A 14491-nucleotide genomic window follows, 5' to 3' on the forward strand; every position below is an offset into this window, starting at 1 on the left:
CCATTGAATTACAATTCGTCTCATAAGCATCTATTGAATTCCTCCTGTAATCTAGGCACTGTCCTAAATACATGGCATCAAATGTTAATAAATAATTATCTCTCTCTTTAAATGTCTGATATGGAGATATAGAGACATAGATCAAGTGGTTCATCAGAATAGAGCCACCTCTCTGTATTGACAGAAGAACATGAACGGCTGTAGCATTCCCCTTAGTGTATCAGAAGGGAGTTCGCTGTGTGTTGTGTGTCCGCGTTTCTCTCTCTCTGCAGTAGATAACACTTCATTAGTTTTTCACGGTCTTCTGACTTGCGTCTTGTTCCTGTGCTCGGCAGCTCTTTCTCTGCTTCCTTTCTATCCAGCTTTCACCCTTCAGCTGATGTTAGGTCCAAGCTCCTGTCATGTGTGTTTTTATAAGCAGAAAAAAAAAAAAAGATTCTGTCTTAAGTGTGGTCTTGCATTTCTGAAGCTTTGCAAACTGCGTACCGATGTGCTGCGTGAAATCGTCATCAGAAACAGTTTATAGTGGTAGCTCAGCGATGCCCTTTAGTCTTTTGGCACGTGGTATAACTTTTGCATAGTTGATTATATCATAGTCTTGTTGTCAGTTGAAGTATATCTTTCCCAACCCTAGAGAGGCTGAGGCACAGGACTGAGCATTTTGAGTCCAGCCAGGGTTATATATCGCAAAAGTGTTTCAGCAACAAAAGTAAACAGCCCCAATTATCCAGAATCAATTACTACTGATATATTACTGCTTGATTTTCATAACAGTGAGTGACATTGTTGGGCGGATGCCATTAACTATTACTCACTGTTGGGTGGCATGGGTCATGTATGTTCTCCCAGAAGGGAGATTCGGTACGGGGGAATGGGAAAAGAGGGTCTTAGAAAAGGCAGAAGCTAAGCAAGAGATGGTATCAGGGCCAAGTCCCACTACAGAGCTCACGGGCATTCTGGAGAGTCATTTACAGCGAGACCAGGAGTCAATGGCTATTAGCCTTCTGGGAGGAAATAGTGTCTGTAAACACTTAAGGCCCACGAAGAAAAGTGGGCTTTGCTTCCCACTGGCAGTTGTCCAAAGGTAGCAGGTGCAAGCGGTTAGCAACAGAGCACACAAAAGCTAGAGGGCAAGTATGCAGAGCTGCTAAAAGGCTACCCACAGTGCCGCTTCCATCGGAGATTCAGATTGCAATTAAAATTGCCGGCTTAGCTACTTCTTGCAATGATTTTTGCTTCTAGAAATAATCAGTTTTGGGCACAGATCTTCTTTTATTTTCTTACAGTTAATTGATAAAGGCAGTTTGCTGTTTAACAGGTATGTGCTTTTTTTTTTTTTTTCTTTTAAGAATACATCTTTATTCCAGATTGGCTTTCGGAATTATTTTTTTAAAATCCATTTGTTCTTACAACTCTTGGCCTTCATAGTTTGCTTCAGTCAACATCAGTTTAAGGAGCACTGAGTTCTCATCAGTGAGTGGAGGACCCAGAGACAGCATCAGTGTTTCTGCAAAGGACTGCTGAAGTTATGCTCACGGTCTGGCTTTGAACAATATCTCAATGGGAGATCAAAGAAGCACAGAATGTATTTTAGGCTCGGACAGTAAAGGCACTTGCCACCAAGTCTCATGATCCGAGTTCAAGCCCAGAGCCACATGCCAGAAAGAACGAACTGATTCCTCCAAATTGCCCTCTGATCTCCACATACATGTCACGGCACACCCTCCTCACACAAATAATTAAAATGTAAAAATAGTTTTAAAAATGTACCTTAATTATGTTATAGTAGAAACAATTTCTTTTTTTATTAAAGTGTTTGTAAATTCATGATTTTTTTTTTTTTTTTTTTTTGGTTTTTCGAGACAGGGGTTTCTCTGTGCAGCTTTGCGCCTTTCCTGGAACTCACTTGGTAGCCCAGGCTGGCCTCGAACTCACAGAGATCCGCCTGGCTCTGCCTCCCGAGTGCTGGGATTAAAAGTGTGCGCCACCACCGCCCGGGGCCATTCATGATTATTTTATATAGCCTAAAGTACAATATCTGTTACACCTTTTTTTTTTTTTTTAAATACAATGAAATTGTTTCCCTGTTTTTAAAACATGTAAGCCACTGGTTGATAGCACTGTAGTACTGGAGACCTCTCTTGGTTCCTGGATTAGGAAATCCCCCATCTGAAGCATTACAGATTTAATGGTCAAGTCTGCACACTGAAAGGCGTAAATGGGATATATACCACCTTTACCATACCACTGCTATCAACCACTGTATTCTTTTTTATCCCCTATACCAAAATACATCGCCCCACTCAATTTCTTACTTAAATCATCCAAGGACACTGGAAAGGCCCACCCAGAAGTAGTAGAGGAGAAAGCAAGCTTGACCAAGAGGGTCATTCACTCTGCATCTCCTGCTGAGTGGGCGGTAGAAGTTGGATTTGAACCCCAAGCAAATTGTGTCTGAAACCCTGAAGGAAGTGGGGAAAAAAATGTTCCTGATCTTGTATTTTTGGAAGTAGACAACTAGCAAATCCCCACAATCTTCTTCTCTAGCCTACCTTCCCCTAACCCCAGCAAAGAAAAATCTCAGTATGCAAAATAGATGGGTACAAGGCACTAGGGTGCCAGAGTACACTTTACCAATAAGACATACCCTTTTTCCTTCAGCCATTGCTGCCGTGTGTTTCAATGGTTGGAAATGTCTTTCCTAAGCATTTGTAGGTTGGTTCTTGACCCAATTAATTAGTGTCATAGATCAAACATAGATGCATCCCTGTTGGATTCAGGTTAAAAAAAAACCAAAAAACAAAAAACCTATGACGAACTTCCAGAGTTTTAGTATCTTTTGGTAACCTGAGAAAGCATTTAAAGCTGCAGTAGCTCCAGCTGCCATCTCCTGTTTGTTCCTCCCTAAGGTATGAAGATGCCAACTCAGGTGGACTGTGGCGTACTTATCAGAGTTACGCATCATGATGTGTTCTAGCTTGCTTGCTCTTCTGGCTTAGTTATCTTAAGGAAATGTGGTCTTATATGGAAAACAAGGACAGCCTGAGGGACAACGAGGACAGCCCTAAGGCCATCATTTCAGGAATGGCTTGGAAAGGTTTCAAATGTCGTCTTCTGGCTTCCATATTTAAGGCTAGCCTCTTCTTGGCTTTATAATGATAACTCCAGTTACTTGTGGATGAACTGTTACCACTGCTCTACAGAGAGCCTTAAGTCTTCCTAGACTAGCTCCTGAAGGGTCTCTAGAACACTGCTTGTGAAATGCTCTTGAGAGTTGGAAACATTTTTCTGCTGGCAAAAAAATAGCGATGGGAAATACTCAGTCTGACAGTGGAGCGTTACAGACTGGTGTAAAAAGTTTCATTGTTTTCCTTTGAGAAACTAAAGACCCTCCTTTGAGAAGTCCTCGGCAAAAGCTGTTGGCAGATGTGGTTTGCAGGTGTGTTCCTGTCAGCCAGGCTCCCTTTAGAAGAAGGGCACAGGGGCAGATCAATAAGGGGGCATCTAGGTTTGAAGAAGAACCTCAGAGCTTTTCCCAGTTGGCTGTCTGTTGGGCTGGCAAGAAGTTATGGAGAGAAACTGGGGGTGGTCGGGTGGGGGGTGACTTTCCTCCCTATACTATCAGTTAGTTGCTCACTCCAGGTGCCTGGCATTATTGTGACCCTACTTTTTATTGTAGGCACAATTCAGGAGACTCATTGATTTTTACACAATAGTATGCTTTGACCAGTCTTACCAATTTTTAACGTCAGCTGGCTCCCCCGTTTTGGCCTTATCTAATGAGCCTCCTGTGACTTTCCTGGCCCTGGGAGGTAAGGCAATTTCTACGCAGGCAGTCTGCCTTTCAAGATTTGGATACACCCCCAGAGAGTGACATAAATAAATGTGGGCTCTTCAGTATCTCTGTCTCCAAGTATTGCTTCAGTTTTCTTGGGATTTACGAGATGGGGGTGTTCAGATGCAATCTGTGAATAGTGTTTCACTCTAAAAGGAGCCAGAGAAGTGACTGACTGTACTTGGAACAGGAAATGTACAGACGAACCTAAGGACATCTTGTCAAACCAGAAGCCAAGGAAGCCGAGGACACTACATGTTCAAGTTGAATGTTTCAATGAATCAACTTGAAGCGACTTCGTTTGAGTCTCAACAAGATGAATATTGACAGTAGATCAAGCCTCTAGAAAACGCTGACAACAGGAGTTTGCTCTGACAGGAAAATGAAACAGGGCACACTGGTGAACTGAGAATTGGTTGGCAAAGTCCTTTTCAGTGGGCAACTGTTCTAGTATCTGTTGCACCTTTCTCACACATGCTGAAGCTCACGGTCGTCAGCTATGGAGCCTTTCTTTTTATCTATATCCCTGCTGGTGAATGAAGGAAACTTAGTTATAAGACACCTACCATTTTGGAGCCCCTTAATTTTATACATATACATATGTATGTATATATACGTATATATACATATACATACATATATATATATATAATGTATTTTTTAAAGGTACTTGGGCAATGATCATGGTCCAAAAGCAAAACAGTTGACTAGACTCCTGAGCCTAACCCCTTGGACAACACCACCATTACAAAACAGTAATTCTTACCTGAAGAATTGAATCAGTCGGGTTGCCCAGCCTCTAGATCAGGGTTGCTGACAACCTTCCAGCTAATAAATCTTCTTTTCTTCCCGCCATACTGTCTCTGTTGCCAACTACCCTGCTCGGATTCTGCCAGTTTTACATAAGACAGAGGAACACAGTTACCAAATTCCAGTGGGTATTAGGACCACAGTCAAAAATAAAGCAACTTAAGATTTTTTGTTGTTGTTCTGAAAAAGCAAAAGGGTTATCAACTTGTCGTAATGGATATCTTGAATCAAATAAGATTATACATGTAGCAGAAGACAATCAGATTATGTTAACACTGGATAATTAGCATATGAAGGGGTTACTGATTTTGCTAGGTGATAATGATATTGTGGGTCGATATCTTAACTAAGGGATACGTATTAAAATGGTCCTGAATGCTGTTCTGTGATGTCTGTAGTTTACTTTAGAATAGTCTTTGACTTGGAAGAGATAAGTGATAAAGTAATCATTGTCATTACTAAACGTTGAATACTGTGGACTTTTTTTTAATCAAATTTTATTCAAATATACATAAAATATTTTTTCATGTATTTTATGTACATTTGAATACATGATATAGTGTATATGCTTATACACATACACACATGTAGTTTATTATTGTTAGCTCTTCCAACATATTTTAGTGAGTGATGGAGGCTGGACTGCTGTCCTTTTTCTGCCACTCTTGGGTCCCCCTGAGCAGATGAGAAACACCTGGCAAAAGTCTCAGACCCTGTAGACTTCTGTTGTGTTCTTTTCGCACCAAATTGTTTACATATAGCTTGCTGTGTGAACATTGGAATTATTGTCTGCTTGTGCTGTGGATAAAAGGTCTATTTTATATAAAAATAGCTTGTTAAGTAGAAAACAAATGCCACCATTTACAAGGCTATCTCATTTTCTGTTACATAGTAGGTCAGCAATGAGTCAGTCACTCTAGGGGTCTGTTTGCAAGTCCTTAAGCAGCCCAGGCTAGTGATGGACAGCAACCTCTCAGGCAGGGGGGCACAGAGCTGTGGAAATCAAGGCACATCACCAGCCCCCAGCGGGATGACACAGGAACAGGACATGTGTGGTAAGAGTGAGGGCCCAGCAGTACCAGCATGTCTCTCTCTTCACATTTCCTGTGAGTGACTCTAAATCCAGACTTGTATGTGCTGGCTCCTGAATTTCAGTTTCCGGAAGTATTTTTGGAACACGGCATTCCAAACCAAACCCCGGGCAGTGGGATTAGGCCCTGGCTCCTGCCTCTGATTTAGAGCGACCGGTGATGAGGCTCTAAATAGACCCCGTAGGCTCCAGGACTCTATAAAGGCCCCTGGATTTGAGCTTCCTGTCTAGTGGGAAGGGGGTGGTGGGACCGTTTGAAAACCAGCCAAGTGAGAGGTGCAGAGAGGGATGTTGTATTCAGGGAAGAGGAGCTGGGGAGGCTCTGGTGGGGTCCCTAAGTAAACAGTAGAGAAAAAAAAAAAAGCAAAAAGAAGGCCATCAATAGAACACGGTCTTGGAAGAGGAGACTTGGGACAGTTTGAAGGCTAAGGGCCTCCATAGCCCACCAGTGAAGGATTTCTATCTATCTATCTATCTATCTATCTATCTATCTATCTATCTATCATCTATCTATCTATCTTTGAGGTCGAGAGAGTGTCATGAACAATCAGGAGGGAATAGGTAGCAAACGTTGAAAGCCTGCCGGTGAGATTAGCAGAGACTTCAGCTTCGCCTGTGTAGACGTGACAGCTGAAGCCACTGAGTCTATGGCATGTGTTTCTCTCGCGTCTGCCATTGGCAAGTGACACATTTTCAAGTGTGCATATTGAAGCTGGCATTTGCAGAACTAGCAGCCCGTTATTTACTACGCTAAACCATGCTTAACGCTCAGAGCAGACCCAATTACTTCGGGAACGTTCCCCTCGCTGGAAAGGGAAAAGGCTTGGAGGAGGAGAAAGCCAGCATTTGGAAGCCTGTGCCGGTGGCAGTAGCTTTATGGGTAGGCTTATGATCTCCCTCAACGATGGCCTAGAGCACATGAATTGCTTTTTATTGTTGTAAAAACATTATTCAAGAAATTGAAACACTCAAACAGATTTATGAACCTTTATATCCACGCTACCCAATATGTTTGGGCCAAGTACTTATTCTTCCTCTCATACCCAACTTCGAAGAGTGATTTCTTTTAAAAAAAAATGAAAATAATAGAAAGTTGCTATATTCTTCCCATTGCCGGATTCTGCTTGGCCTAGAAATGAAGCATTTTAAAATCAGCCACACTTATTTCATGTAAAATAGTATTGATAGGGGTATGAGTATATTTCATTATTAGAACTTACTCAAGCCTGAAGTGATTTATGGATCCACCCTTACTGCGGCCTCCTGAGCTTATTCTTAGACATGTGTACAAGCCAGGTGAGTTTCAGTTTGAGAGCATTTGGCCAAGCAGAAGTTATGCCCAGAGCATCCATCAAAAATTGCCCAGATTCCAAGTTCCACACAGCCTGGAGACTGCCCAGTGTGCTTTTCTGAAGCCGAACATGGACATCTCTCAAAAACTTCCCTGGGCAAAGAAACCAAGAAAAACACTCCCACTATAATGAAACTGTTCTTTTAGGGGAGAAACATCATAACTGAGCAAAATTCTGGTAACTAAAGTAACTTTGTTCGGAGACTGTTTGTGCTGATGCTAAGATATTAGGTCTGTTAGGAATTTTAGTCTCTATTTTCCTCTCCTTTCTCTGGAGAGTTTTATTTTTAAAGGAGGAAGGGAGAAGGTGGGGAGAGGGAGGGGAGAAAATAGAGAGAGGAAAAGAGAGGGGGAAGAGATAGAGAGGGAGAGAGCGAGCAGAGGGTTCTCTTCAAAACTCCTCTCTCTCCCTCTCTCTCTCTCTCTCTCTCTCTCTCTCTCTCTCCCTCCCTCCCTCCCTCCCTCCCTCCCTCCCTCCCTCCCTCCCTCCCTCCCTCTCTCTCTCTCTCTCTCTCTCTCTCTCTCTCTCTCTCTCTCTGTTAAAGAGCTTTAAGCTACCAGTGGCAAAACCACATGATACTTTCTGTGTCTTTGGAGAGTACAAATCCAACCATTTGTTCAAATAGCCCCTCACCCAGCAGAGTTTCTTAGGAGTCATTAACTGAAATTGATGAGGTTGGTTGGTACAAAGATTCTACACTTTTTTTTTTTTTTTGTATTTGTGATCACTTTGTGGCATGTTGAATTTCAAAGAGGAAATGCATTCCCTGAGGGAGAAAGGGAGAAAGGGGAATCGGAGCTAGCTCAGAGGAGGAGTGTGTAAAGCTCCCATGGTCAGGGCTTGGAAGTCCCCCAAGGTCCAACAGGCTCCAGGAAACTCAGGCGATTGTCGTGGTATTAGAGCCAGTCCAAGGTGCCAAAGTCAAAATAGGCCACTGCTGACCACAGCAGAGGCCCACGTGGGAGCGTTATGTAGGTCACTTACACATTTTGCATTTAGACAGGCTAGATTCAGACAATTACCTTATAATTAAGTGCTGGAGAAACCCCACACGTTCTGAATTTTTAGAAGTTACCTATTTCACAATGTGTAAGAAAATTACAACATGTGTTTGAATGGTGTGTCCTTGGTGGCTCACTGTGTGTGGACAGCCGGGTCGGGAATTCTGTTTATGCTGACACTTCTTGGCCCAACCCAGATGCTGGCGTTTTCTTGGACCAGTTTTGGAGTTCACTGTGATGCTCAGGACTGAACACGAGCATTTCCTCAACCGCATTCAGCAAACTCTAGTTTGATGCAATGAGAAATAATAAAACTAGAAACTGGTGCTCATAGCCCCTAGGGCTTATTCCCACAAGTGTTTTTTTGAGTATCAGCCATGCATGACCTAGTGTGGGAAGTTCCCAAAACAGGGAAAGGAAGGCAGGAAGACGTGGTTTACCGAGCCCTTCCCACACTCTTTCTTTTCCCTTGTGGCCACTGATTTCCTCTCATCCAGGTCACCTGTCTCTTCAGGTGCTTCCCTCTCTAACCTCCCGTAGGTGACAAGGGGGTCAAATGGCTCCACGGGAGATTCGTGCCTCGTGAAACCTCAAGCCTCTAAAGCAGGGATCAAATTAGTAACATCACAAATTCTGCCTTTGTTTTTTGCTAAGTGCTGCTGTTGAGTTCTAACTTAATGGAAGTATTCGCTTTCCCATAAATACACGTAAACTCCTACCTCTTGTCGTAGCCGAAGAAAGCCCTGTCAGTGGCAATCCAGGACGGCAGTGTATTTCAAGCAAATGGCTGTAATTGAAATTCTCAGTGTAAGCAATGCCATCCGCACCGTTTATGGATTTACCAATTGTTCTGCTCTGTTGTAGCTCTACAGCTGCCACTGAAATTTGTTTTAATTAACAGCCCTGGAATTTCAAAAAGTTGTATGTGGTACATAAAAAAGAATCAAGTCGGTGTGGTTATATGAAAATCCCGACAACCTGAACCATTCCCTCTGTTTCAAACCCTCCACGTGGTCTCTTGTGACCATTGCTTTCTGTCTTCCTTGGCCTCCATCACATAGCCTGCCTGCTGTTCCCCAGTCCCTTTGCTGGGCATGCTCGCCCCGCATCTGTGCATGGTTGGTTCTTTTCTCCATCTTCAGTTGACTTCCTCTGTGTTCCTACCGCAGAGGTGGCCTTCCCTATAATGTGACCCTCCCGTGGCCCTTCATTCACCCACATTGCTTTGCTTTATGGTCCTGGCTTTTATTCTTCTCTGCAGTTACCTAATAGCTTGCTGGTTTATTTTCTCCAGGTCTCTCTAGAAGGACATTCTTGAGAGGGCCAGCGTCACACCCATCAGATTTACAGTTGTCTGTCTAGCGCTTACAAAAGGGCTTGGCACATAGAAGACCCTTGGAAATAACACTTCAAATGATTGACAGTTATAGGAATTAATACTCATACCCGCCTAGTGCCTGGTATGTACTAAGGACCTAGCAGATGGAGGTTTATGGCTTTCCAGCCCTGTTTTTCTGAACCCCGTGCATTTGAGACTAATTTAGGACAGGATTCAGTTATCATGGGCACAAGAAATCGGATCAAGTTGAGTTCAGAGTATTCGTCCCATTGTGTTCACAAAAGAGTGATGTATTTCTGTCTGGTTTTTCTTTTCTTTTTAGGCTGTCCTTGTTGGAAGGAACCATGAATTGGCATTTTCCCTTCTTCATCTGGACCACAGTGACATTGTCTTCCGTGTACTCCCAGTTCAACTCTCTGTCTCTGGAGGAACTAGGCTCTGACACGGGGATCCAGGTTTTCAATCAGATCATCAAGTCCCGGCCTCATGAAAACATTGTCGTCTCCCCGCATGGGATTGCATCCATCTTGGGCATGCTGCAGCTGGGGGCTGACGGCAGGACGAAGAAGCAGCTCACGACGGTGATGAGATACAGTGTAAACGGTTCGTGTGCGCGCTTTCCCTCCATGAGTGAGGCCTTGCCGTTGGCCCTGCATGTGAAGGGTCGTGGCTTGGTCTCTGCTTAATCAGAGAAGCAGGGCAGCCAAGAGAAGTCATACAGTGCCATCTGGAACATAGGGCCAGGGTCTTCTAAAGGCGAGATGACATCCCCAAAGTTAAGAACTGCACTTTTGGTTCTGTAGCTGTTGGGTTTGGTGTTACCTCTGTCTACCCAGCACTACTATTTTCTCCTAAGGGAAATCTTTTGTGTTATAAGTAAGCATCCTTGTAAAACATGTCCATGTTAGAGACTGAAAGTATGGAAACTTTATGATGGTGGAGCTGCTCCGTATTGATGGGGTGATGTGAGTCTACATGACTGATAGAAATGCACAGAACTGCTGACACACATATGCACGCACATGCACCAGGCATGTATGAAAAAATGAGTCAAGTCAGAATGAGTGCTATAGACTATACCGATGACAGTTTCCTAATATGGTCATCATGCCATTGAGGAAGACTGGATGAGGGGCACAAGGGATGCCCCTTTGCTGTTTTTGTTTTAATTTTTTAAAACTCATTGTGGGGGTAGTGTGCGTGAGTTCAATGTGTGTGTAGGTGGGTGCAGAAGTGTGTGGAGATTAGAAATGAGTGTTGGTGTTTCCCTCCATCCCGCCCCTTAGTTTTTAAGCCATAGTCTCTCACTGAAGGTCACCAATTCAACAAGAGGAGCTGGCCAGTGAGCTCTGGGAATCCCCCTGCCTCTGCTTCCCCAATGCTAGGATCGTAGGCATTTACGACCACACTGGCAGGTGTTACACAGATGCTAAGGATCCGAACTCAGATTCTCGTGCTCAGGTGGCAAGGACTTTACTGACTGAGCTGTCTCCCCAGCCTGCCCTGTCTGCTGATTTGAGGCCACTTAGAAATGTGAAGTAAGAAGCCAAATGTCTTTTAAATAAATAAATAAATGTCCGGCCGTGTCCAGACAGTGGTCCTGGTAACTAACATGCTTGTATTCACAGCTCTTGAGAAGTGAGACAGGAGGACTGAGCATTTGAGGCCAGCCTGGCTACGTACCAACCTAACTCAAAGATATGAAATGAACCTGGAGATGTAGCCTAGTGCTGGATGGGGGGGGGGGGGGGGGGGGCGTGGCTTGCCTAACGTATACAAAGCCCAGCGTTTGATATTTAGTTCCACGAAAGGACAAACAAAACAAAACAAATAACAACAAATACAGGTAAGGGGCGGGGAGAGGGGCTTGGTGTTGTTGAAAGAAAGCTTGTTTTCAATCGCCGGTGTAGCCAGCCACAGGAACTCTGTGTCCGCAGGCAGTAGTTCCCTGTAGGTTAGATTTCCCTTTCCACAACCGTAGCGCCCGAGGGAACAGGACTGTTCCTGAGCTCTTCTGTGCTGTCGTGCACACTGAGCGCAAACAAGTCATGTTTCATATCGAGGCGGCAGTCACCTCGTTGGAAAGGGAGGGAGCTCTCACCACGTTCTTCCCCGTTCTTCTAGCCGTGAAGTTCTTTTTTGTTTGTTTGTTTTTGTTTTTGTTTTGTTTGTTTGTTTTTCAAGACAGGGTTTCTCTGTGTAGCTTTGCGCCTTTCCTGGAACTCACTCTGTAGCCCAGGCTGGTCTCGAACTCACAGAGATCTGCCTGGCTCTGCCTCCCAAGTGCTGGGATTAAAGGCGTGCGCCACCACTGCCCAGCCCCTAGCCGTGAAGTTCTAAAACTCTTGACTGCATTGGTCCTGTTGGCAAGAGAGCTGGATTCGTGGCAGAAGAGTGCTTTTCCTTGCCTTTACCTGCTCCCACCTCCTTTGTGTGTTCAGTGTGACCCTCATGTGGGAGGGTCATCTGTTGGGAGCCCCATATGCCCAATGCTATTCCCTGTTGACAGAGGGACAAACTTTGCTTGGTTTTGCAGTTTGCCCGCTTATTAGATGTGAGGAAAGGCTGAATTCTTGGAACATACTGTTTTGTCTCTGGCTGGGAAGTTCAGGGTCGTTGGTGATTTCTACCGCCTTCGTGAGTCACAGCTTAAATTTATGGCCATCCAGGCCCTGTCAGCCAGCATAGTTCCAAAATAGCAACTGGGGTTGTGTCTTGTTTTGGTTTGGTTTGGTTTTAATGTTGATCCACTGTGATTTTAAATCGGCATCTTCTTGATGTTGGCTACAAGTCTACTCCTACCCTTTCTCTCTTCGGAATTGCCAACAGACATGTGTAGAATGTGATGTCAGGGTCCATGATATACTTATGCATGCTGGAGGCCTTCTTGGGGGCTCAAACTCTGAGGGTTTGTGGTAGTGATGTTCACAGAGGAAGATGAGAGATTGTTTGAGGATGTGGAAGATGAGCTCTGATCTTTCTCCCCCAGGAAGTGTATTAGTTCCTTTTATTCATTGCTGGAACAAAATAGCATGGGAAAAGCCAAGGAAGACAGGATTTATCTCAGTTCATCGTTTGGAGGAAAAATGATGACAGCCGGAGCTGGAGGCAGCTGGCCATGTTGTATCCCCAGTCAGAGAGTAAAGAGAAAGAACCTGGTGCCCAAGTCACTTTCTCCTGTTTTATGATGTCTGCCACCCTAGCTCAGGAAATGGTACCTCCTGGGTGCAGGCTGAGTCTAACCACCTCGATTAACCCAATAAGGAACTCCCTCTCAGACATGACCAGGGGTTTTTACGTGATTTTTAGATCCTGTCAAGTTGGCGATTGCTTATCACAGGGAAGAACTGTACATGTCAAGGGAGCAGAGTCTGAAAGTGCCAGGGCTGGCATGGAGCCTTGGAGATGACTTTTGGCCAGCTCTTCTCCATACGATAGTTTCCCCATAGCATGGTGTCGAGGTGCCAAAGTCCTGTCCATGATACAAAGCTCTCCTTGGATTGGGAGATGTCCTGGCCCTGGCATTCATGAAATCCGAGGAAGATGCATGTTCAGAATGACAAGTCAGCCCTCAAGCACCACCAAGCTGACTCTGGGAGGATGCTCTAGGACAATATAATTTTGAAAAGACCTCAGGTGATTAGGGCAGTCCTGTAATTTCCCTGTGGAAATCCATCTCATCCGTATGACATATTTTTTTTCTTTTTTTTCCTTCTTCATGCCCCCAAACTAAATGGAGCATGAATGAATGGCTCGTATAAAATAAAGCTTATGTTGCCATAAAATTAATTTCTTTACTTTCCAAACTCAATATCAAGTAAAAATCACAGTGTTCTGGTTGGCGGCACATGACAATTTATAATAGTCTTCCTAATGCTTATTTTATTCATCTTCTTTTCTCCAAATAGGAAAAAAAAAATCACATTGTTAAATCCTTGGCAAGAAAGAAAATAGCAATTGAGACTGTTAGGCAAGAAAGTCTGCATGAGGAAGCTTCCCGCCATTCATTTCTTCCATGGCTGCCAGTCCCAGAGTAGACCAGCATTCATGCTGACTACAAGAACATCGTAATATATTGGTACAGGAGCAACTGTCTCCCAAGAACTTTTATGGTCTAACACTATCGATGCCTCCAGATAGAGACCCCTTACAAGGCAGACTTAGTCTCTTGTGACTACTATCTTGCTTGCTGTTCTTATATGCTGTGGTACGAATGAAAAGTTTTTTTGAAGAGGTATGTGTGTGTGTTCATGTCTACTTGCGTCGATGAGTTTAAGAATACACATGTGCATCCATGTGATTAGAAGCTGGCATGGACTTTCTTCCCTGATTGCTCTTAACCTTAAATATTCAGGCAGGGTCTCTCACTTGATCCCAAAGCTCACCAAATTGGCTTGTGTAGCCAGCCAGTTCTACTTAGGGATTCTCCTGTCTCCACCTCTTTCTGAGGACTGGAACTGTAGGAGGGCTGCTGTGCCTGCCCAGCATTTATGTGGGTGCTGGGGATTTGAACACCAGTCCTTATGGGCTGCAGGACAAGCACTTGACTTGCTGGGCTGTCTTCATGGAGTCTTGTTTTTTGAACAGCGTCTTGCTTTGTAGCCTAGGCTGACCTCAACCTAAACTCATAATAGCCCTCTTGCCTTAGCTTCTCAACTCCTGGGATTACAGGTATAAGCCACAATGCCTAACAAGAATTGTTGTAAATATGTAAATTGTCATAAAAAAATATTGCCATGTTTTCTGACTTCCCCTTCAGGAGTTGGTAAAGTGCTGAAGAAGATCAACAAGGCTATTGTCTCCAAGAAGAATAAAGACATTGTGACCGTGGCCAATGCTGTGTTTGTCAAGAATGGCTTTAAAATGGAGGTGCCCTTTGCAGCCAGGAACAAAGAGGTGTTTCAGTGTGAAGTGCAGAACGTGAACTTCCAGGACCCAGTCTCGGCCTGCGAGTCCATCAATTTTTGGGTTAAAAACGAAACCAGAGGTGAGTGGCCTTCCTGTTTCCTGTAGATTCGCGTTTTGTGAATGAAAGAGTAGAGACTCAGAGGTTTGGGCTGTAGT

General features: G+C 44.1%; 1 protein-coding gene across 1 annotated transcript in view; it reads left to right on the forward strand.

The window, feature by feature from the left end:
* The window catches only part of Serpine2 (serpin family E member 2), a 63998-nt gene that overhangs the window by 25639 nt on the left and 23868 nt on the right, over positions 1 to 14491 (forward strand). The window contains exons 2-3 of the mRNA XM_059278168.1: positions 9750 to 10030; positions 14187 to 14414. Coding sequence (XP_059134151.1) covers positions 9772 to 10030; positions 14187 to 14414 — 487 coding nt within the window. The 5' untranslated portion in view covers positions 9750 to 9771. The remainder of the gene's footprint in view (positions 1 to 9749; positions 10031 to 14186; positions 14415 to 14491) is intronic.

Source organism: Peromyscus eremicus, chromosome 13 (assembly GCF_949786415.1).
Source record: "Peromyscus eremicus chromosome 13, PerEre_H2_v1, whole genome shotgun sequence".
NCBI classification, from domain to species: Eukaryota; Metazoa; Chordata; class Mammalia; order Rodentia; family Cricetidae; genus Peromyscus; species Peromyscus eremicus.